We start from the raw sequence: 23,403 nt of genomic DNA on the forward strand, positions 1-23,403 counted from the left end.
CTAAGCTAGCCCCCAGCTCAATCTTGATTCTGGAAAACATTTTGCCTCCCTGTGGATTGAAAGGAGAGAACTCCACTGTTTCCACCCCATGGTCCACAGCAATAAGGGACAAAGGCAAAAATGGATAACAAGAAACCTTAAAACACATGAAGTCTCCAAAGAAACACTATGAAAGAAGGAAAGTGCCATTCAGTTCCTTTGTGTAAGCATACCTTTCCTTGCAAAGGGCCCTGGATAAGTTTTGGATATTTCTGCGTTGAGCTATTTCCATGGCCCAATTTCCCATAGTCACCATCACCCCAGCTGAAGACTTCTCCTTCTGTTGTGAATGCTAATGTGTGGCCATCAGAACCTTTAGATGATGACACCTTTTTGATAGATCTGTGAGGCTCAAAAGTCAGCTTCTTCAGTGTAGATTGATTGTTGGAATCGCCCAGTCCCAACCTGCCATAACTGCCTTTGCCACAAGCTCGAACAGAGCCATCTGTAGATATTACAAATGTACAGTACTGGCCAGCTTCAATCTATTGTGGGAAGAAAATTAGAGAACATTAAAAATAATTTATTTAGAACAAGGGATCCATATATAGCTCAGGAACCACAAACTTGTAGCATGCATTTTTCACATTTGACAGTGATATACAAAGTTTTTCAACAGTGAAAGCTTCATCTCTTCTTTTTCACTACACCGATAACACACATACAAACAAAATCCCCAGTCACTCACTGTCTGAGCATCAGAAAAACTTGGAGCCAACTTGGGCTGAAGAATTTTCTCTTGTGTTCCTTCCACAAGTTGGTGGCTGCTGTTACTGCCCCAAACATACACTTCACAGGTCTCAGAAACAACAGGAGCATCACCCGTCTGAATGCTGTCTGGACTGGCGCATGTCCTAGAGTAGTCTGAAGCCATGCGACAAACCTAGCAAAATAGAAATACATTTCAGGAGACAGAAGGAATGCTGTGCTCAGTTATCATGTTATCACTTTATTTCAAGCACCAAGTCTAGATTCAAATGGGACTACATGTCCAATCTGTAAATTACACACAGTATTCTGAAGACTAACAGCTAGCAATCACAAGTGGGGTGAGCGCCACTGCCCTCAGGTCCTGCTTGCAGGCTTCCCAGAGGCATCTGGTTAGCCATTGTGAAAACAGGATGCAGGACACTGGGCTGTGATCTTGTGTTCTTGATCACAAAACTAAATATGATGGTCCCGGATGGGAAATTAAGATATTACAACACTTGGACTAGGTGGCACTTGGGGTTCCTTTTCCCTCTATAATTCTGTGATCTGCTGTTTAGCTTTCCACTTCATGCTTCCCTTTTGTAGAATGGGAGTCACATATTATACTCCATTGCTTCCTCATAGCCCTCAGCATGAGCCAAGAGCACCTTCCTGACCAAATCAAACAGCACAGGCACATCAACAGCTGTTCTCTGAAGAAGAAGAAGAAGAAGAAGAAGAAGAAGAAGAAGAAGAAGAAGAAGAAGAAGAGGAGGAGGAGTTTGGATTTGATATCCCGCCTTTCACTCCCTGTAAGGAGTCTCAAAGCGGCTAACATTCTCCTTTCCCTTCCTCCCCCCACAACAAACACTCTGTGAGGTGAGTGGGGCTGAGAGACTTCAGAGAAGTGTGACTGGCCCAAGGTCACCCAGCAGCTGCATGTGGAGGAGCGGAGACGCGAACCTGGTTCCCCAGATTACGAGACTACCGCTCTTAACCACTACACCACACTGGCTCTGAGACTGCCCTCACCTCTGAAATTCCTTTTTTATATATTTTTTATTCTGCTACTCTTTTATTAAACTCATAAATGCTTTGAGCCTTGGATAGAGGTGGGACAGAAATTCAGGTAAACAGCAAGACAAAATGTAGGGTAGAAATCCATGGAAGCACTGGGACAACATCAGTGTGACTCTTTTGGGGTGAGATATACACAACCTGAAGAATGCAGATTTAAAGAAAGAAACTACTCTTTAATTAAAGGTTAGATAGACATACCTCCTCGAAGAGGCACAAAGCTGCCTCATACAGAGAGCATAAACCTTCAGATGTTCTTGTTGGCTCCCTCCATTGACTTCGATCAGCAGACGAGCCCTGCAAAGTAAAACATCACAGAGGAAATAATGTCACTGCACACAGTTATTTTATCCTCTATGAAAAGATTAGACGATTTCCCTAAATAAAACCAAAAAGAACATGGTTTCCTTCAAAGCAACTACTTTCTTGGTGCTGAAATAAGCATATGCACATTCCTGCCATCATCCTTAAGACAGGTTATAAAATTCCCAAGGTGAAGGCAAACACACAATGTGGCGTGGGCTAAAGCTACCCAGAAGCTTCTGGCTCAGAGTCCCCTTGTCACAGGTCAGGCTCTTAACTATACACCAAATACACCAAGCTGCTCAAAAGGAGCAGTTTAGAAGCATTCCTGCTAGTAAAACAAAGGCAAAGAACAAAAACACTCCAAGATAGATGTTTAATTCATGTTTTTGAAAAATGAAAAACAAGCCAGTTACTAATAAAATCTGCTTCACAAGTTTTGCATTTTGCATACTTTAAAACCACTGGGGGGTTGTATAAGATTACACATCCCCCTCCAATTGTTGAATACATTTATCCATGCAATGAGCTGAAACTCACAAAGAAAAGTGAGCCATTTGACAAACAATTCAAAACAAAGGGGCATGTCAGGGTTGAAAATGTGCACATATGAGGAAGGGGGGAAAGGATTGCAACTACTCGGTCAAACCACTGGATGCTTCTGTTTAAGTCTGCCTAACATCTTCATATTGGGAGTGAAAATTGGGCCTACATATGGAAGTGCCCTTTGAGTGTGATCTCATTCCCTGTTCCCAACCTGTATCTCACAGAAAATATAAAGCCACAATTGAGTCCCCGTCTCCCCAAGCAATGAAACTACACAGTATGTGGGTAACCATTATTATTTCATAGTTTAAGAATAAGCCTTTAATTTGCAGCCCTACTACCAACATTTTTAAGTTAGTTACAATGTTGTTGGATTTTTAAAATAGTACCGTGAACGGAATCACAGGTTTGAATTAAAAAGTGTAATTTTCAGAGCAGAATGGAGGAGACAATTAAACTTTAATTTGCTTCCTCTAAATAAGCAGAAGTGGTGGGCAGAAGTATCACAGAAAAAAAATCTCAAGGAAGTATTTTTTAAAAACAAAACTCTTAAAATCCTTTATTATTGAATTACTGGATTGTTCCTGCTAGCTTTATTTGCAATGAATAATTACTACTACTTAGCAGTGTTACGTGGGACGCAGGTGGCGCTGTGGGTTAAAGCCTCAGCGCCTAGGGCTTGCTGATCGAAAGGTTGGCGGTTCAAATCCCTGCGGCGGGGTGCGCTCCCGCTGCTCGGTCCCAGCGCCTGCCAACCTAGCAGTTCGAAAGCACCTCCGGGTGCAAGTAGATAAATAGGGACCGCTTACCAGCGGGAAGGTAAACGGCGTTTCCGTGTGCGGCTCTGGCTCTGGCTCTGGCTCTGGCCAGAGCAGCGATGTCACGCTGGCCACGTGACCCGGAAGTGTCTCCGGACAGCACTGGCCCCTGGCCTCTTAAGTGAGATGGGCGCACAACCCCAGAGTCTGTCAAGACTGGCCCGTACGGGCAGGGGTACCTTTACCTTTTTAGCAGTGTTACAAGTTGCTCTTGACATTGTCTATCATTTCTGTTTAATCAAAATGACTGAAGTTAAAGCCTATACAAATATTCAAGTATGTTAAAGTTAAAGACAAATCAATCCCAGTTCAGATATTCCTGATACTGTCATGCCACTCTGGCCTCATGAAGACTTCCTTTTGCACTGTGCATTCCTGACACAGGGACGTGGGTGGCGCTGTGGGTTAAACCACAGAGCCTAGGACTTGCTGATCAGAAGGTCTGCGGTTCGAATCCCTGCGACAGGGTGAGCTCCCGTTGCTCTATCTCAGCTCCTGCCCACCTAGGAGTTTGAAAGCACATCAAAGTGCAAGCAGAAAGGTAAATGGCGTTTCCGTGTGCTGCTCTGGTTCGCCAGAAGCGGCTTAGTCATGCTGGCCACATGACCCGGAAGCTTTACGCCGGCTCCCTCGGCCAATAAAGCGAGATGAGCGCCGCAACCCCAGAGTCAGTCACGACTGGACCTAATGGTCAGGGGTCCCTTTACCTTTACCCTTCCTGACACAGGTTTGTGCTTTAAAATGCCATGTCAGAGAATTTTTTTGTTCATCCTGGCGCTTTACCTGGGAAAAATCATGTTACCACTGAATCAGAATAAATGGCAATGTATGGAAAACCTGACTGCCATTTGCTCCAATTTAGCACTAAAACGTGAGTTTTCCCAGGGAAAACACTGTAACAGGGGGGAAAACATGTTCACACACAGAGCTCTAATGCATGGACCTGGGCTTAGAAACATGACATAAAATGCATTCTGGATGAGCCCTAACTCATGCCAATCCAGGCACACAGGAACTCCAAAACTTCTATAAATCTCAATGATGCAGTGAATCTGTTAATGGAAGAAAGAGCCAAGATTTAAGAAAATCAATTTGAAGCATACATTCTGCATACATACCAATGACCGCCTCATTTGCATCAATATGTTCATGAAACAATCAAAACTGATCATCCCCTCCTGCGTATGCAGCATTTTGTTCTTCTCCATTGTGTTGACCACGGCTGATGCACTTAGTGCCATTTCAATCCATTCCAGGAGATACCGAAGTGACCCACGCTGAGCAGCCAAGCCAAGCAGCAACTCAGAAGCTAACCTCCGTCCAAGAGTATCTGCTCCAGAGTTGGGAATTGTTACTCCTTTAAGAAATGTTGTTACCTGAGACAGGCAGTCCAGACCCATTGGTGGGATTTTACTTTCATTAGCTAGAGATAAAGGTGGCAAAGAGCTCACAACCTCTATCGCAGTGTGGATAACATCATTGCAAAGGCTAATCCCAGGTCCTGAAGCAGGCATCATCCAGCTTTGCCGTAACAGTGCAAATAACAGGCTCAGTCCAGTCCGGACCCCCATTTCTATTAGCGCGTCTGTACTTGACCTTGGCCGCTCACTAACGGAATGGATGTCTGTTGACCCAGAACTGCTTTCTGGAGAATGCTGCTGCTGTTTCACCTTGCCTTTATCATGATATTTATTAGAAAGTGCATAAAAGATGCGTTGTAACACAAGCAAACGTTTGCGAAGTGCTCCAGCAAATGGAGAGTCTGAGCACACCATCTTAGCCAGAGCCAGCTGGCTGCTAAGAAGGGCGTCCAAATAGTGGTCCTGTTCATCGCTTGATAAGGACTCCCGTTCAAAATCTGGTAGCTGAGGTCCTTTGAGACAGAGAACCTGCTGAGGCAATGGTACTACTTCTTTATTACTGACTAATTTAGCATATAAGATGGAGACTCCTTCCCTTGTAGCAATAGATTCACTATCTTCTGTGATCCAAGAGCTATTTAGATGTTCAAGCCATTTCAGCTTCACTGGTGGAACCATGGCTGCCATGTTGGTTTATTCACCTGCCATTAGTCCTACAAATAGAAGAGAAGATATTTATTAAACAAGCAATTGCCTAGTACTAAAATCCAGTTTTTAAAGATCTACACTGGACACAGGTCCTTAAATTATCTGCTTAATGCTTATTTAAATTATCTGCTTAATGCTTATTTCAAGTTGAAGAGAAAAGGGTCTATGTTACATGCCACTGTAACACTGTAACACTGAATTAAGGATTGTTGATATTTGAAGCAGAGCATAAGCTCATCCATGATTTTAGGGAAATCTGCTGTGATAGTATGTCAAGCATTACACAAAGCTTCTTCCATAAACATGCACAATTTTGTTCCTCGAAAACCTACCAGTAATGCCCTCAAAAGAATGGGTCAAGATACACATTCACAAGAGGTTTTTAAGGACTACAATTATTAAGTACAGCAAGCAATGTTCTCAGAATTGGTAGCAATAAAGAGCACCTTCTAGTTGTAAACTCTCATAACCTCCAGCTACAAGGATAATCACGTAGATAGCGCTCTTTCCAAAATAAGATTAAACAACGCTTACAATCATGAAGGCATACCACTGCAGCAAAAAGAAAGAAGAACAGGCTTGCTAGATGAAACCACATACTGGTGTCCTGCTTCTAGTGATGGCTGAACAGATGCCTCCAGGAAGCTAAGAAGAAGGGTGTGGAGGCAACAACCCTTCTCAACAGGCTGCCTCCAGGTTCTGGTAGTTCAGAGGAACAATGCTTCTGAAGGCAGCAATTTCCCTGGTACTATGACCAGTAGCCACACACAGATCTATTCTCTATTCATTTCCCTACTCCTTTAAGTTTACCATTAATCAGAACCAACAGGAAAACCTGAATCCATGAAATGAAAACTGATAGTCAAGCAACTTTTGATTATCACTTTCCTACAACTGGCACTCCCATGGCTGTTAAGCAAAGAAGCAATGACCAAGAGTGGACTAACAGGTACCAAGTCTCCCACTTTCTTTCCCTTGGTGCCCCTGATGCCTAGAACTCCCACCGGAGTTCTATTTCATGCAACTTCTTCCAAGTCCCTCCTCAAAAGCACCCTTCTTTTGTGGCTTCTCTGGCTCTTAATCCTCAAAACTCTCCACCAAGTACACGCAACTGCATTTGCCTCTCTCAATCCCACTGCATATGCCCCCTTTCCTCTCAGTTGTCTTCTTCACTGTCAAATCTAAATTCTAAGAAACTCAAGGGATCCACTACCTGTTCTTTTGCTTTTGATACCCTACTAAGTGCCATATACACCAATGGTGCTATAAAAATAATTATAGCAACAACCACTATTACTTTAGCTCTATTTTGATTTCCTTCAGCTAACCATAATATTATAGCAGTAGTTAATGCAATATACACCGAAGGGAGTACTAGCTTTATTTTTATATTATTTTTGTTATGACAGCTTACCATAACAGAATTAAACAAAAGAGTTACTGGAGACTGAATACTTTTATTTGCCACCTGCTTGCACATGACCAGAGTTGAGCCCTTTCCACCTCTTCCTAAGGTTCTTCTATCAATTACAACAGCCTTTGCTATCTGAGAATGATGGGAGTTGAAGACTAAACATCTGAAGGACACCACGCTGTTGAATGCTTCTCTAGAGAATGACTTCTTTCCATTTAGCAAGCAAATGGAGAAAAGCACTTATTTTTCAAGCAATCCTGAAAATTGTCCGCTTTTGATTTTGGAGCCCCAAATCACCAAGACACAGTTTAGCCACAGTTCCACAGAAATCTGCTACTTGCTAACCTCCTGCTATAAAGGACCTCATTCACCTTATTAAGGGAGTGAAGTTGTTGTTGTTACTATTACCCCAGGAGAAGAAACAAGTATTTTAATACTGTTTAAGGAAACCCCACCCTACACACCAAAGTTGTTTGCTTCCTATTAGAAATAAGCCTTGGATGTGTTTATCTAGTGCCAGAGCCCTACATCCTCCTGCAGGTTCTCTCAGTATTTAGTCAGAAGGATGTACTTTCTTGCCTGCTCTCTATCTACTCCCAGCTTTTCAAAACTTGCATAACTGGCTTATATAAAATTGATGTTTACTAAAATAAAAGCCCACTAAGATATGTATCATTCCTTTTTTGAATCTGATATTTTAACATGAAAATATGGGACTGGGTACATGTTAAAACACATGAATGAAAATAGGGAACCTGTTGAATGGTTGAAACTATGGCTCCTGTCATTCCTGATCACAGCTGTCAACTTTCCCTTTTCTTGCGAGGAATCCTATTCAGAATAAGGGAAATTCCCTTTTAAAAAGGGAAACGTTGACAGCTATGTTCCTGATCCTTGTCCATGCTGGACTCCAACTCATACCAGCCCCAGCCAAGAACATCTGGAGGGCCACAGATGCCCCAACCTTGACACAGATATATACACAAAATGCCCTAAACATGGCTAGCCTTTGAAATATCTATCTATCTATCTATCTATCTATCTATGGTTTATAAACCATAGTTACAAAATGGCAGAATAGCAATGTGCTAACTTTTTCCAAATCTCACCAATACTAATCAACAAAAGATGGAGGATGGGGTGCAATAATTACATATTCATCACAAGTTCTATTTAGAAACAGAAAGAAAGAAGTAGTAGTAAATATTGTTGTGAATAGCACTCCATTTTCCATCTTCCTACCACAACCAGGAGACACTGGTTAAAATTAAGAAATACAAACTGACAGAGCAAGGTCTATTACCAAATCAAATTTCTATTTATGTAAGTTAGCAAGCTTTCAAACAAAACAGAAAACTGCATAACACATAAATATTTTTCCAGGTCAGTCCAGAGCCTCCTATGCCAACATGTGACAAAAAGGGTGGCTTAAATCCTTGTTTTTAAAGGGAGGCAGATGGACATTTTCAAAGTTATATACATGTGCTAAAAGAACAGGCTCCCCAGAAGACTATGAATGGCTACTAATCACTATGGCAATATGCCAAGATGGACCTTTGGTCTTATCCAGCTACAAGGCTCCTTGAAATAACCCTTGAAGACCCTGCTTTCCCTACTTTGCCTATTTCACATTCTCTGGAGCCAACAAGACAACTACCTCCTCCCATTAAATGGAGGACAGGGGGCGGGTGGGTGTGAGGGATTCTCTGGTCCTGAACGGGGTAACCATGACCCTGAAGGACCAGGTGCGCAGCCTGGAAGTCTTTTGGACTTGCAGCTGTCCATGGAGGTACAGGTCAATTCTGTGTCCAGGGCAGCTGTCTACCGGCTCCATCTGGTATGCAGACTGAGACCCTACCTGCCTGCGGACTGTCTCGCCAAAGTGGTGCATGCTCTGGTTATCTCCTGCTTGGACTACTGCAATCCACTATACGTGGGGCTACATTTGAAGGTGACTCGGAAACTACAACTAATCCAGAATGTGGCAGCTAGTCTGGTAACTGGGAGTGGTCGCTGGGGCCATATAACACAGGTCCTAAAGGATATTCACTGGCTCCCAGTATGCTTCCGAGCACAATTCAAAGTGTTGGTGCTAACCTTTAAAGCCCTAGACAGCCTCGGCCCAGTATGCCTGAAGGAGCATCTCCACTCCCATCGTTCAGCCCGGACATTGAGGTTCAGCTCCGAGGACCTTCTGCTGGTTTCCTCACTGAGAAAAGCAAAGTTACAGAGAACTAGGCAGAAAGCCTTCTCGGTAGTGGTGCCCTCCCTGTGGAACACCCTCCCTTCAGATGTCAAGGAGATAAATAACTACATAACTTTTAGAAGACATCTGAAGGCAGTCCTGCATCGGGAAGTTTTTACTGTTTGATATTTTACTATGCTTTATATATGCTGTAAACCTCACAGTGGCTAAGGAAACCCAGCCAGATGGGCAGGGTATAAATATTGTTGTTGTTGTTGTTGTTAAGCATCCCAGTATGCATTTCAACTATCAGAGTGATTTTGTAGAGTTAGAAAAATAAGACATCAAAAGATTTAACTACAATATATATATGTCTGTATGTTGCTCTATGCACACAAAATACCATAAAAGAAAAACATTACATAATACCTGGAAGCAATACCAGAGCAACTTATTTTACAGTCTCACAACATTAGCCTCCTTTTCCTGTTTTCCGTGTGTCCTGCATACCAACACTTGTCATGAGAAGCTTACTGCAGGATGAACAACAGTCACATACATTGCTATAGCAACACTGCGGTAAGAAATCTGCAATTCAGTCCTCAAACAGTTCAACCTGGACAAGCCTCATTACCTCATTTCTGTTTTGTGTAATGGAGAGTGGGGGTGACAGTGTATGGGAGACAAAATCAAAGAAGTCTAATATTTCAGAAAACTGAAGGAAGATATTAGACCTGAAGGACTACACGATACTAAGGCTGTCCTTTTTCTTTTATCTGTTTTTGCATTGTAATATACAATGTTAAAAGATGGCAAATATTTCAGAGAACCATCTAGCCAGAGAATGCCATCTAGCAAATAAATATTTGAAATAACTTCAGCAAATCAGAAAACTACAATCAAATATTTGAGCTGTACCATAATAGAGATTTCCTGCTGAAAAACAGAAGTCATAAAAAGGCAGACACACAAAAATTGGAAAAGAATGATATAAACACAATCATCTCTAAATGCTGAAAAGCAGCCAAGCTGAACCACACCCAGCTGCCTAGAACCCTATCCATAATGGCCAGGGAGATGTCACACAGTGGATAAAATAGGAAGAATTATGACCACACTGTCCCTCTGAGTCTTTCCCACCTTCCCTAATCTAGATGTTTTCAACTGCAATTCTCAGGAGTCCCAGTCAGTTCTGACCATATAGTACTACGGGGTGGGTGATGGGCTCTGTAGTTCAAAACATGCGCAGGCTATTTGGCACAGGAAGTTCCAAGGCCAGTGAACTCTTTGTTACAACTTATCTAACCAACTCATGGCTAGAACTAGATGAGAAAAATCACTGTGGTCGTATCTTGGAAGTTGAACGGAATCTGATCCGGATGTTCGTTCAACAACCAAATTGCGGCTTCTGATTGGCTGCAGAATGCTCCTGCAGCCAATCAGAAGCTGCGGAAGCCCTGTCGGATGTTCGGGTTCGCAAACCATAACAATCACTTCCGGATTTGTGGTGTTCAGGAGCCAAAACGTCCAAGTTAGAAGGGTTAGAAACTGACAAGCAGGGTTAGAAACTGAGATATAAAAGATAGGAGCCAAATGGCACCTTCAACCTAGGTTATGGTCACCACAACATTTTTTTAAAAACAGGATTACAAAGCAAATGAAGACAATATGGGGTATCTAGCTGAAGACTGAATAAATGCTGTGCACAAAAGACAATTTCTTTTAAAACACAGAATTTACTTTTTTCTTTTTGCAATCTGTGGTACTTGGAAGGTTGTAACTAGCCACAGCAAAACAAGTTATACAAAAAGGACAGTAGGACTTAAATTTAGGCATGTATAGGATAGTAACACCCAGTAAACTTCATGGCTGAGTCAAGATTTGAACCCTGGTTGCCCAGATCTAACCACTACACCACACTGGCAATCCAGCCATGTGGGTGGGGTATAAATAATAAAAGTATTATTGTTATTATTATTACTATTAATATTAATCATCTATTTCTTTATTTATTACTGTATTTCACCGCATAATAGTCGCACCCCTCTTTCTGGCCCTAAAATTGATCCCAAACCATAATCATTGCAGGAGCAATAAACAAGACAAGTGGGGGCCTCCCGCAGGTTGAATTTAGTTGAATATACCATATTAAAACGTTCAGCTGCCCACCAGCAGGTGAGGTTAAAGGATATTTTTTTAAAAAATAGGAGGGTAGTCGAGAGAAATCATGGGAGTTGCAGCCTCTGGGAATCATGGGATTTGTAGGTAAACGACAGGAGCAACCCCCCATGTAATGGCTGCCTTACGCTTGAGGAAATGTACTTTGTTGTCTTGACAGGAGAGTTATGTGTCTCCCCCTCCCCGTCTGCCAAGGGAGCCTTTGCTAATAATAATAATAATAATAAATTTTATTTATATCCCGCCCTCCCCAGCCGAAGCCGGGCTCAGGGCGGCTAACAACAATCAAACAATCAAACAATCACACATTCTAAAAGTATTTCATTATAAAAATCAATTAAAATCAAATTAATGGCAACTGATTAACCTCCAGCATCTTGTCAGGAAAGTGGCTCTCAGGTGACTAGGCTGTGCTGCAGCGTAAGAGGGTTTTTTTTGCAGGGCGGCGTGGGGGAGGGGACATGACTTTTTATTAAAAACAACGTATTTCTTCCTTTTTATTTTCACTAGTTGCTGATGATGCTCTTATCCAGCCCCACCCCCACCCCTGTGTTATCACTCCTGGCTGTGAGAAAGGGTTTGTTTCTTTCTCTCCCTAGCAAGAAAGGGTGTCCTTTGATAATTCAGCACATAATTGTCGCACCCCCCCCCCTTTTTAAAGAAAAATCAGCATTGAAATGTGACAATTATGTGGTGAAATATGGTGGTGTTGGTGGTGTTATCTCTCACTGGGAGAACCTTTTTCTTTCAGTATGCAAAGTCATAGCTTCTGTGATTAGTGGAGCTGCCAGTGAGGGACATAGTCTCATTCTGTCCATTCATGCCCACACAGAATCATAGACCTGTAAAGTTGGAAAGGCATAATGCGATCATTTTCAAAGTTATATATCAATTTTACTTCTGTGAAGGAAAGCATTTCCCTGTAAATGGTACAGGAACTCTCAAGCAAATCTTTAAAAAAGTAGGATGCTCAGCCGAACTCACGGAAACACAGTTCCAGCACCTCTCGGGTAGGTGCCATTGCCATTCTAAGAAAATGAGGGAGGTGTTCACGGGGAGTTCCGGCACCTGTTTTTCTAGAAAAATAGCACTGGTGATGCTCCACCATTTCTTTTTTAAAATCCAGCATTATGATATCCTTTAAGAGACGTAGTGACCAGAATTGGACAGTATTCCATGTGTAGCTGCACAATAGGCTTGTTATGGTATTTCCAGTTCTGTTTTCAATCCTTTTCCTAAAGGTCACATAACTATAATTCACCCATTTTACCACTACCACAACCTGGATCAACATCTTAATTGAGCTATCCTCTATGAGTCTAAGATCTCATTCTTGGTCAGTCACTGGCAGCTCAGACCTCAATAGCATATACGTAATGTCAGGATATTTTGCCCCAGCATGCATCACTTTACATTTCATAGAATCATAGAATCATAGAGTTGGAAGAGACCACAAGGGCCATCGAGTCCAACCCCCTGCCAAGCAGGAAACACCATCAGAGCACTCCTGACATATGGTTGTCAAGCCTCTGCTTAAAGACCTCCAAAGAAGGAGACTCCACCACACTCCTTGGCAGCAAATTCCACTGTCGAACAGCTCTTACTGTCAGGAAGTTCTTCCTAATGTTTAGGTGGAATCTTCTTTCTTGTAGTTTGGATCCATTGCTCCGTGTCCGCTTCTCTGGAGCAGCAGAAAACAACCTTTCTCCCTCCTCTATGTGACATCCTTTTATATATTTGAACATGGCTATCATATCACCCCTTAACCTCCTCTTCTCCAGGCTAAACATGCCCAGCTCCCTTAGCCATTCCTCATAAGGCATCGTTTCCAGGCCTTTGACCATTTTGGTTGCCCTCCACTGAATCAGATTTATCATTTTAATACTCATTCACTCAGTTTTGAGAGATCCTTTTGGTTTTGGAGCACCTCACAGCCTCTTTTAGTTAAAAACTACCCCGAACAACTTGGTGTCATCAGCAGATTTTGCTAACTCATCTCCAGAAAAGGCTAGGAAGATGTTCTGTCTCATGCTGCAGACTTGGGTTCACAAAGCAGAAAACCCACATCCATTAAATCTCACTCACTGTCACAAATGGACAAGCCTGGAACAAAGAACTAGACCTGAAAGTTTTTCTTATCTATTTCAAGAAATAAGAATGTTTATTTGACTTACACACCTCAAGAATGTTTATTTGACTTACACACCTCAAGAATGTTTATTCGACTTACACACCAAATACACCATCAGATACACAAAATCAAATTTCAAAATGTGATACACAGGAAGGGAAACCTCTCCCCCCCCCATCCTTTTTGTTATAATTTCCAGTGTGGTCTCCCCACCCCCATGCTCAACCTGCATTCCTATTAAAAATAAAAATAAAAAGATGAATCCAACCTTTATTCTTCCAAGCAAGCCAGCAAAAATATTGTTATGAGGCTAAATGTAAGGCAAAGCAAGAAAAGAGGCACTGCTTTACTGCTAGAGCCATTTCACTTTTGAGAAGCAAGGTCACCGTTAGCAGGCCCTTAAATAATCGGCCAGCATAGGAATCAGCATCAGAAGCCCCACAAGTAAAACCACAACATGTCTCACAAAAAGACTGAAGGGAAGGGATGAAAATTAGCCAGATCTCCCTTCCTGCTCCCCAACCTCCGCAATAGAGAAACAATCCATTTGTTTGCAAACCACAATGTGTTTCTATCTGCAAAGTTTGAGATTTAAGAGGAGGGGTGAAAATCAGCCAGATCTCCCTTTCTGCTCTCCACTGCCACTGCAATCCATTTAACTCTGAGAAAGAGCTTCTTCTCAGTTTACTTAGGGTACTTATGCAAATCATACAGCAATAAAAAGGTTCTGTCTTCCTCAGCACATCTCCTTCCCAGCCAGAGGTGGTCTTGGTAGCAAACCATGCAACTGGAAATCTCTGTTTGGTCACCAGGGGTTACTCCTGAGTCGCAGAAAGCAACTGGCAACTGGTTAATTTTGAACACTGATGACAAGGACCTTTCCAGCAAGCTTAGCCAGGACTAATTGCCATCAAGAGCCTCTTGCCACAGAACTGTCTCCTGCAGCAACCTTGTTATACAACTTCATTACAGTATGAAACAGCTGGTGCCTGTACCTGCTTATATTCCTCTTCCCTCCCTCTTCCTTTTTCCTTTTGTATCATGTCTCTTAGATCATAAGCCATTATTTATAAAATGCAAACCATCTTCTGTGCAAGAAAGATGGTTAAAAATGTGGCAAACAGAACATACTTCTGAGTATATTTATGGGGGGGGCATAGTTAAACAAAGTCTGATGTACTACAAAAATAAGATTACTTGATGAATAAAAGGTTAAGGAAAACAAGACAAATAAGTGTGTGTACACATCGGGATAAGTGAGCAAAGATTACTATTATTTTTAAGGGAAAAAACACATTAGAGGAGAAAGTGATATTTAAAAATACAAGCATACAGTTAGTATTTCATTTTGGTAGACTTGGATTCCAGTCTACTAGGAGCTCTAAAGGACATCAGGATGGTGAAGGGTGAACTAGACAATAAAGGAAACACACAACTGAAAGCATCAATCCCATATCTCCTCTAGTGAAGTCTAGGAAAGCAAAAGGTGTGATTGTGATACGATGGCATCACTTCCCACATAGAACTCACATCCCATGCTGACATCACATCACATGTTGAGATTTACTAGACATAATCAAAGTAGGAGAACAAAGTATGCATCAACACTTTCTCCTAATCATCTAGTTTTGCCATAAGTATCTGCATGAGCTCACAGGCCATAAATACAAGACAAGGCCGTCTTTTTTGCTATCTTGCTCTGCATCTACATGGATTGTGCTATATGAACATACAAGAACCACCATCAATTGTGTGTTCAACACAGCTGCTAATATTTGCTGCCACATTTTTAAAATTTTGGTTCACAAATGTCCAAATGCAATGCAAGGCCTATTGTTACTGTATTACTTTTGTTATATTTTATACATTTTAATAAAAGATTACAAGTCCTACTACAGAATCTATAGATTCTTGTTTTACACACTGTAAGTCTTGAAACATGTGTCTGAAGTAGATGGTGAGTGTTCGCCTTCTCTGGGAGTATTTGCCTTTTGCTGACGAACAAACAAAACAGCTTCCCAAACTGTGAATGAATACAAGCTTTAAATCTGTCATGCCCCAGTGTACAAAGGCTACAACCCAAAGCTTGCTCCAACCACAGCCCTTAGAGGTAAAGTCCATGCACCACCCAACCACGGCATTCCTTTGCTCTGCTCAGGGCCAATTCACATGAACAATGACAACATAGTAACGCTCAGATGAGTTGTAAATTCTGGGGGCAAGATCACACTTGTGAACATTCAAACACAGTGGTGACATAACTGCAGAACACCATTCAGCATTTTCTGAAGAACAGTCAACAGGGAAGCTGAGGCACACAGTCCCCAAGTCTCAACAAACTGAAGCAGTCAGACAATCAGTCTCATACGCCATCTCAAACTGGCTACCCTAAAACAAATCACAGTCTTACCACCAGCAACAACCAGGGAGGACTGAAAGAGGGGTATACTAGCAACATAATCTTATCTTGCTTTCCTGTTTATAATTCCTAAAACTGTGTCCTTCTCTTTAATCTTCAATGTGAGACTCATGCAACAGACAAAGACTTTAAAACTGAAAAGCGAATAAAATCAGTTTTGTGATTCTGGAAATATCCAGGCTTCTAGTGGTAGCTGTGTGCATATTTCAAGGGTTCACAATTGCTCACACCACAGAAGAGTTGGACTCTAGAACCCTTGTCGTCACCAGCAAAACAAACACTTATTTAGAATCCAGTATGCTGATAAGCTGACAAAAGCTGTCACTTCTCCAGAAAGAAAATAAATTTGCTGGAGATATTCTCCATGCAAAATCAGAAACACAGGGATATGTTTTGAGAGGAGCAAGAAAAATAAACACTTCAGCAGCCCCTAAAGATATGTCCATTTTTAACTGTTGTCAGCAGCTCCTTGTTAAACACAGACACACTCTTAAGAAGCTTGAAGAAAAAATGTTGCCATTGTGGTCTGTTGATTGCTCTATCACTTGCTTAGAACATACTGAACTTCTGGCTTATATAAAAATACTATTACATCTATTTCAATAAAGGCACTTGGCTGGTGTTCATTCAATGACAAGATTATAACATTATTAAAGGTGCTTCTTCAACTCAAAAGAAAACTAGAAGAACAGCAGCCAGCAGGTCATGGAACATAACAGAAGGGACAGAATATAGGGTTGCTGAGTTTCCAAACCCATCTCAAATTGGGGAGGTGGAGGGGGAGGTTTCCAATGGCAGCCATAAACACCTATACTTGCAGAATGGACACTAGACATCTACCAAGACTTATTATCCATCTCATCTCATCCCGCACTACCTAACCTGAGGAAAATATATCTTCCAGCATCTCAGGACGAGGTCTCTCAGCCCTACTACATCCAGTTCTTTAATGGGACATGCCAAAGATTGAACCTGAAACCTTCCATATTCTGCTATCATACCTTCACTTTAGCTGTTAGACATTATAGTCCCTTCTCTAAAGCATTGACAGGTTTCATTTTTAATCCACATGTATCAAAGAGCCCTCAAGTGCCCTGAAATTCAGTTAATAAAAACTGGCAACCCTTAACTTATAAAATGCACAGGTTTCTAGACCCCTTTTTAATTTATTTAATGCTACTGTACATAACCAACACAAAGGTGCATTCAAAATGTCACACTACTGAGCACAGGCAACAGATTGTGCCACAAGTGCAAACAAACATGGGCAATGCAGACTCTTTTAAATACAGTGGTACCTCCAGTTGTGCACAGGATCTGTTCCGGAGCTCCGGTCGGATCCCGAAGAATTCGCAACCGGAGGTGCTGCTTCTGCGCATGCGTGTGGTAGAGCGCTTCTGTGCATGCGCACGTGGCGAAACCCAGAAAAATACTTTTGGGTATGCCATGTTCGCATCCTGAAGGATATGCAACCAGAGGTCTGCGTACCCAGAGGTATCACTGTATTATTGTACAACATCTCCAATGTTCCAGAAAAGAACACTCTTACTGGAGTTGCCTGGAAACATTCCAACTTGTTCAATGATCAGTCACAAGTAGACAGGCGGCAGTTGGTCTAGAAACACATAAAAAAAAGGAAGTCTGGATGAGCCCTAAACCATACTATGGTGACACAACATTCCAGCAACCTCACAAATAATTGTCAATCTAGAAACAATGCCATGGTTTGCACATCACGTTAAGCTAAGCCACGGCTTAGTGTGAACACTCAGGCTCCCAGATAGGAGATTGTGGCTGCTTAGTTACTCCGCAGTCATTTTGCTGTTATGCTGAGCTACATCATTATTTGGCTTAGTGTGTGGTCCAAGGCTCATGGTTTAGCTCTCTCCAAAACTAACCACAAGCTGTAACCAATATCTGTCCTATGATTTACAGTTTGTGGTGCTAAATCATAAGTCCTAGTCTGGACAACATACTAAGCCAAACTAGGACTTAGTTCATGGGAGAGAAGCAAAGCAGTCAGGATCTCCTCTCCTGGACCCCACATACTTTTGCTAAGCCATGCTCAAGCTCAGGGCAATGTGCAAACCTGGCCATATAAATGTTAAATGATCACAGAGATGTTAGCAAGTAACCAATGAGCCTGAGCCTAAATCAAGCATCACACTAGCAAACTTCTTTAAAAACAAAATCCCTCCTATTTATATATATAAAAAAATATTCATTCAGAGCAGCCTTCACCAACCTTGTGCCCTCCAGCTGTTTTGAACCAGAATTCTCATTAGCTCAAGCCACCACAGCCATATGATGCTGGGGCTGATAGGAGCATGGCTTGTTGTGGTCCAAAATATTTGCATGGCACCAGAGAAATATGGTTAGCTAGAAGACTAGTAGTGAACAGATCAAACTGGTATCAAGCTGTCAATCTAGTCCCTTTACAGGTAAATAAATATCCTCACCACAATAGACTGAGTTTGAATTAATCATTAAAGCACTGGTCTTAAGTTGGTATGTTGTGACCAAAACCCCATCATAATCCGTCCCCAAAGTATGTGGTGTGTGCAGCATACACAGCACATTGCTTTGTTCAGTTCAAACCATTGTTTAATTTAATCTGTAGTTTAAAGTAGGTTTGGGGAACCTTTGGCCCCCTACGTGTTGATTAAATCCTATCATAACAGTGCATGTGTATTTGATAAGTAGATGTCTGCTGGGTGTTTTTTAATAAATATTTTTATTCATTTCCAGATATCTGTTGGAAGTATTTGTTTGGGCCTAGCACACTGTGGAAAAGTGGCGTATAAATAAAGTTACTCAATCAATCAATAGCTGGCTGCTGGCCCTACTTGCTAGGTCTGTCAGGAGTTGTAGTTCAGCAACATCTGGAGGGTGAAAGGTTCCCCACGCCTGGTTTAAAGTGACATGAAAGACAGACAAATCCACTTAAAAAGTTTAAACAACTGAAATGAGGAAAATTGAAGTGTATGGTGGTTTCACTAAATCCATAACATTGTACTAGACAATATGGCTGATTTTACGTGCAGTATAACATACTGTTTCTCTTGCCTTTTTAAAGTTTGCTATTTGATAAATAAAGCGTTCATTTTCTTCACAAAGTAAAATCCATGGTATCCACTACTCATTTATGAGCTGAAATAAGTTACAAAGAACCTGATCCTATGCTTGTCTGCATGAATATGGAATATAAGTTCATTGTGACAATTCCAAGCATGCATGCAATCCTTATGATCATTCCCCTGTATGAGACATGGGAATTAATCAAACCACAAAGAAAAGACTATACCACTGAGGGACTTGGAAGCTGCCTAAGGTCATTTGAGGAGAGGAAATGTCCCAGGACTTTGGTTGCCTTTGTACCTATATAGTTATGATGCTTGTACATAGGTAAGGGCAATGTCGGTGCCCAAAATTCTGAGTCCAGTTCCTAAAAATGCAGCGCCAGCATAGGGGTACTTGAAGTTATTTTCCAGTTACTTAACTTTGTTACAAAAAGGCTTGCAACTACAGAATAGCCTAGAAAAGAACCTTCAATACTGTAAATGAATAAGCTGGGAATATTAACCCAATTCATAATTGTGCTATTTATACTAAGAAGCTTCACAATATTATGAAGGACTATCATAGGAACACACAAGAAAAATAACCTCTCTTGCCAATTTTCTGACACCATAACACTTGTTACAGCTTTGTGTTGGACAACTCAAATGTTTCATTTCACGCCAAACAGGTACATAAGGCCCAGTGATGTGTACAGGAGAAAATTAGAAAAATAACAAATGTATATATGGCACATCCAGTGCTTTTTTCTGGGGGGATGCAGGGGTATGCATATCACTAAACATGTTGTGAATCTAAGCTTGGTCTCACTGAGGGGCAGTAATTCAATATGAGTAGGAAAATGAGAGTCCCCCTAAACATTTTTAGGGCACATCTAACACAGCAGTTGCATTCCTGGAAAAAGAAGACAACTAGCCAAAAGAGCCACCATATTTGCTCTGTAATGCTGTGGAATAACAAACAGGTCCTCAGCAATGAAGGCCAACTCACAACAAATTGACAGCTGGATATTTCACACTTTACATATCCAACAACAGAGAAATCCTGTGCACACAACGGACTATAACAACAGGTGGGGGTGTGCCAATTTTGCTGGAAAGACCCAGATACGTAGGTCATTTAAATCAGGGATGGTAGATATCTGGGTGATTTGCAGGAGAACTTCTGACTCCCATTTGTTTTAACAACAATGCCTCTTTTTCCTATCTCAGGCCACAGAAATGAATAAACCAGGAGTCAATGACTGAGTTCAGTACGTTCTCAAAAGCAACCTGTTCTTTAAATTCTATTTGTATGTCTTTTCAACTGGCTTTGGTGGAACTTGATGTTCACGTAAACAACAAAGTAGATCTGAATAACCTCAAGTCTACCCACCCCTGGTTTAAAAAGCCTCCCTGTCACACAGGAGCTACTACCAGCTGCAGTAAGGCTTGGAGACTGTAATGGGGCACTTCAAGGAGCTGTTCAAGGGTGGATCACTTATTGTTCTTTCATTATATCTTTATGGGTGCAATTATAGTGCTCTGCTTTCACAGTGAGAGCATCTCAGATTAACCACTGCAAAATAATACACTTTTGTGGGAAGATGCACACAAACCCTCATGGCCAGCACTCCATGCACATGGCTAGATGAGCCACCCAAACTGCCCATCAGAAGCAAAAGTTGCAGACCCACATGCCACCACTCAACACATTTACTGATGTGGGCCTAACTGCAGGTTTTGCTTGTGATTTTTATTTCAGACAACCCACTTATGGGACACTTGATGTAGCCTGTTGAAAAGGAAAAAATGAAGAATAACTCCACGTGGTTAAGCAAATTGCCTTTCAGGCTCCAAGACGGGAAGCTGAGGCAGGGATTTTACTGCTGAGAAAACAGAACAGAAGAAGGCATCAACAAGCTCCTGTTCAGCCCTAGGAACCATCCTCTCTCCCTCACAATTGATTTCAGATTGTATGGGCCTACAGGGAGGGGAAAGGGCCGTGTGTGAGTGTAACGTTGCTTACACAGATCTGTGCAAATTGCTATGCGCACTGTCACACATAACAATAACAATCAGCAGCAAGAGCAGCAGCAGCAGCAGCAATATCGTAATATGGATGGCACTGACACAAATAAGACCACTAGCCTAGGCGGCGGAATTGCCGTAAGAACGGCCAAGTCCAAGATCTATTATTACACCACCAGCATCATCATCATAAATAAGAGATAGTTAGCGAGATGAAGATCAGCGGCGGCGGCGGCGGCGGCGTCACGGAGAGGTCGATGGCAGGAGCGCCCCAAATAATGGGGGGAAGGCGCCCCAATGGTGGCTCCGGGGCGGGAGTCCCCTCGGTCGCGCCGGCCCCCCTCCCTCCCTCCCCGCTCGGCGGGGCTCCCCTCCCCCCTCGCCCCTCCCCGGTGGCGGTTGCCCCTCCCCCTCCCCTCAGGCCTCGCCTTCCCTCAGCGCGGGCGCCCGCGGGGACGCCAGGGAGCGCGCCGGCAGGAGACCCCTTTACCAAGGTGCGGCCCGGGCAAGGCTGGCGGGACCCGCGGCGGGAGGTCCCGTGAGGCGGCGGCAGCGGCAGCGGCGGCGGCGGCGGCGGCGGCGCCCCCGTCCTCCCCGCTTCTCCTGCTTCTCCGGCAGCAGCTTGTCAAAGGGGAGGAAACATGACGCGGGGAGGGAAAGAGTCGGCGAGTTCTCGCGGGACTTCCTCGGGGGCCTCGCGAGAGCCGCCGCCGCCGCCGCCGCCGCCTCTTTCTTCTGTCCCCCGCCCCGCGCCCTCGCCCGCTTCAGTTTTGCCTCTCTGCCTTCCAGCTGTTTGCCGCCCCCTAGCGTCAGGCGAAGGGAGGGGCGGCGGGAGGGGCTGGCAGCGCGCCCCCTGCTGGAGGGCGGTGGGCGCCTCCCGGGGTGTCTGCGACCCATCAACAAAATCATAATCCTGCCATAGGCTTGGAGAAGCACAATTATTATCATGACAATAACCAGTAATAATCATAGTTGTTTTCTTGCTTGTATACGAATAGTGGTTTTCTTGTTCTTCTGTTTGTTTTTATTTATTTTAATACATTTATATTTCACTTTAGGGTATTTTTTTAAGGAACCGTATCAGCAAACAAAAAAATACACAAACCCCCCAAACCCAAACCCCAGACACCATGTTGTTGGGAAAGCACTTTCTACTCCTGCAAGAAGCTGAGGGGCAGCGCCAGTCCAGAGGGGTCCCAAGCTGCAGCAGTAGCAGCTCCGTTGGAGAGCATTTCCTTTGCATTCAGAAGGTGCCAAGGCCAGTCTCCAGGTTGGGCTGGGAGAGCAATTAACTGCTATTAATTTATCACAGAATCCTAAGAACATACGAAGAGCCTGATGGATCAGATCATCAGACTGTCCAGTCCAGTCGTCTGTTCCCACAGTGGCCAACCATATGCTCCAGAGGGAACCCCAAAGGCAGGACCTGAGGGCAACAGCATCCGGTATCCTGAGGCAGGGCTTGCCCAAGATATTTTAGCACCTGAGGCAAACCACAAAATGGCCCTCTCCACCCGACAGGGAAGAACAGGTGAGTGAAGACCTACATCAGGAACAGGGGGTTGGGGATAAATATTGACTTTGGGAACAAGGGAGGAGTAAAGCTATGACAACAGTGGACAATGCATTCCTTGGAGGCAAGATACGCTGCCCTTGTAGATCTTGTGGCCTGAAGCAGCTGCCTCGCTTTGCCTCATGGGTAAGCCAGCCCTGTCCTGAGGTATACTGCCTCTGACTGTGGCAGCAGAACATGGCCATTGTGGATAAGGCTTGTTGATCATAGAGTTGTAGGCTTTCTTGTATCCTGGCTAGCCATACCCTCTGCTCCATGGAGGGAATCCAGAGCCATTGTGTTCCCAAGCTGTTCTCTTTCCTAGGCCTCCCAGGAGAGAGAGCCCACCATCCTTTCAGGGAAGCGGATCCCTTGCCCAGCCACTCTTACTCTCATGAAGTTTCACCTAATGTTCAACCCAAATCTACCCAAGCTCTTAGATCTCATCTTGCCCCCTGGAGCAACAGTAGAAAATAAATACGGATGACGGAAATTGTAGTTATGTATTTCAGTCCCTCCAAGTATTCCTATTTTTCAGGGACAGTCGGGTTTACAGAAGCTGTCCCGTTTCTGATTTGATCCCAGAATGCTCCACTTTTCCTTAGGGTGTGGAATTATGTGACCCCTGAGCCAAGGAGATAAGTAACTATAGAACCTTTAGAAGACATCTGAAGGCAGCTCTGTATAGGGAAGTTTTTTGACTTTCAATGTTTTATAATGTTTTTATATATGTTGAAAGCCACCCAGAGTGACTGGGGCAACCCAGTCAGATGGGTGGGGTATAAATAATAAAATCATCATGGAATAAGCTGTCTCTGTTTCATTGGTGAAAGGTTGGAGGACTTTATTTACACACACACACACACACACACACACACACACACAGGGCTGTACC

The 23,403-nt window shown here is 43.0% G+C and overlaps 1 protein-coding gene across 17 annotated transcripts in view; it reads right to left on the reverse strand.

Annotated features, from left to right (window-relative positions):
- The window catches only part of HERC1 (HECT and RLD domain containing E3 ubiquitin protein ligase family member 1), a 107,490-nt gene extending 85,908 nt beyond the window's left edge, over window positions 1-21,582 (reverse strand). For 13 of the 17 annotated variants that reach the window (XM_079953080.1, XM_079953070.1, XM_079953069.1 and 10 more), the window contains exons 1-5: window positions 21,447-21,581; window positions 4,592-5,547; window positions 2,008-2,103; window positions 728-922; window positions 213-524 (exon numbers count right to left, since the gene is read on the reverse strand). In XM_079953080.1, the coding sequence (XP_079809206.1) occupies window positions 213-524; window positions 728-922; window positions 2,008-2,103; window positions 4,592-5,521 (1,533 nt within the window). In that variant the 5' untranslated portion in view covers window positions 5,522-5,547; window positions 21,447-21,581. Of the gene's footprint in view, window positions 1-212; window positions 525-727; window positions 923-2,007; window positions 2,104-4,591; window positions 5,548-21,446 lie in introns of all 17 variants that reach the window. The other 4 variants (XM_079953073.1, XM_079953072.1, XM_079953071.1 and 1 more) reach the window with 2 other exon arrangements.
- Between the last annotated feature and the right edge of the window lie 1,821 nt (window positions 21,583-23,403).

Source organism: Podarcis cretensis (assembly GCF_951804945.1).
Source record: "Podarcis cretensis genome assembly, chromosome: 14".
In the NCBI taxonomy this organism is placed as follows: Eukaryota; Metazoa; Chordata; class Lepidosauria; order Squamata; family Lacertidae; genus Podarcis; species Podarcis cretensis.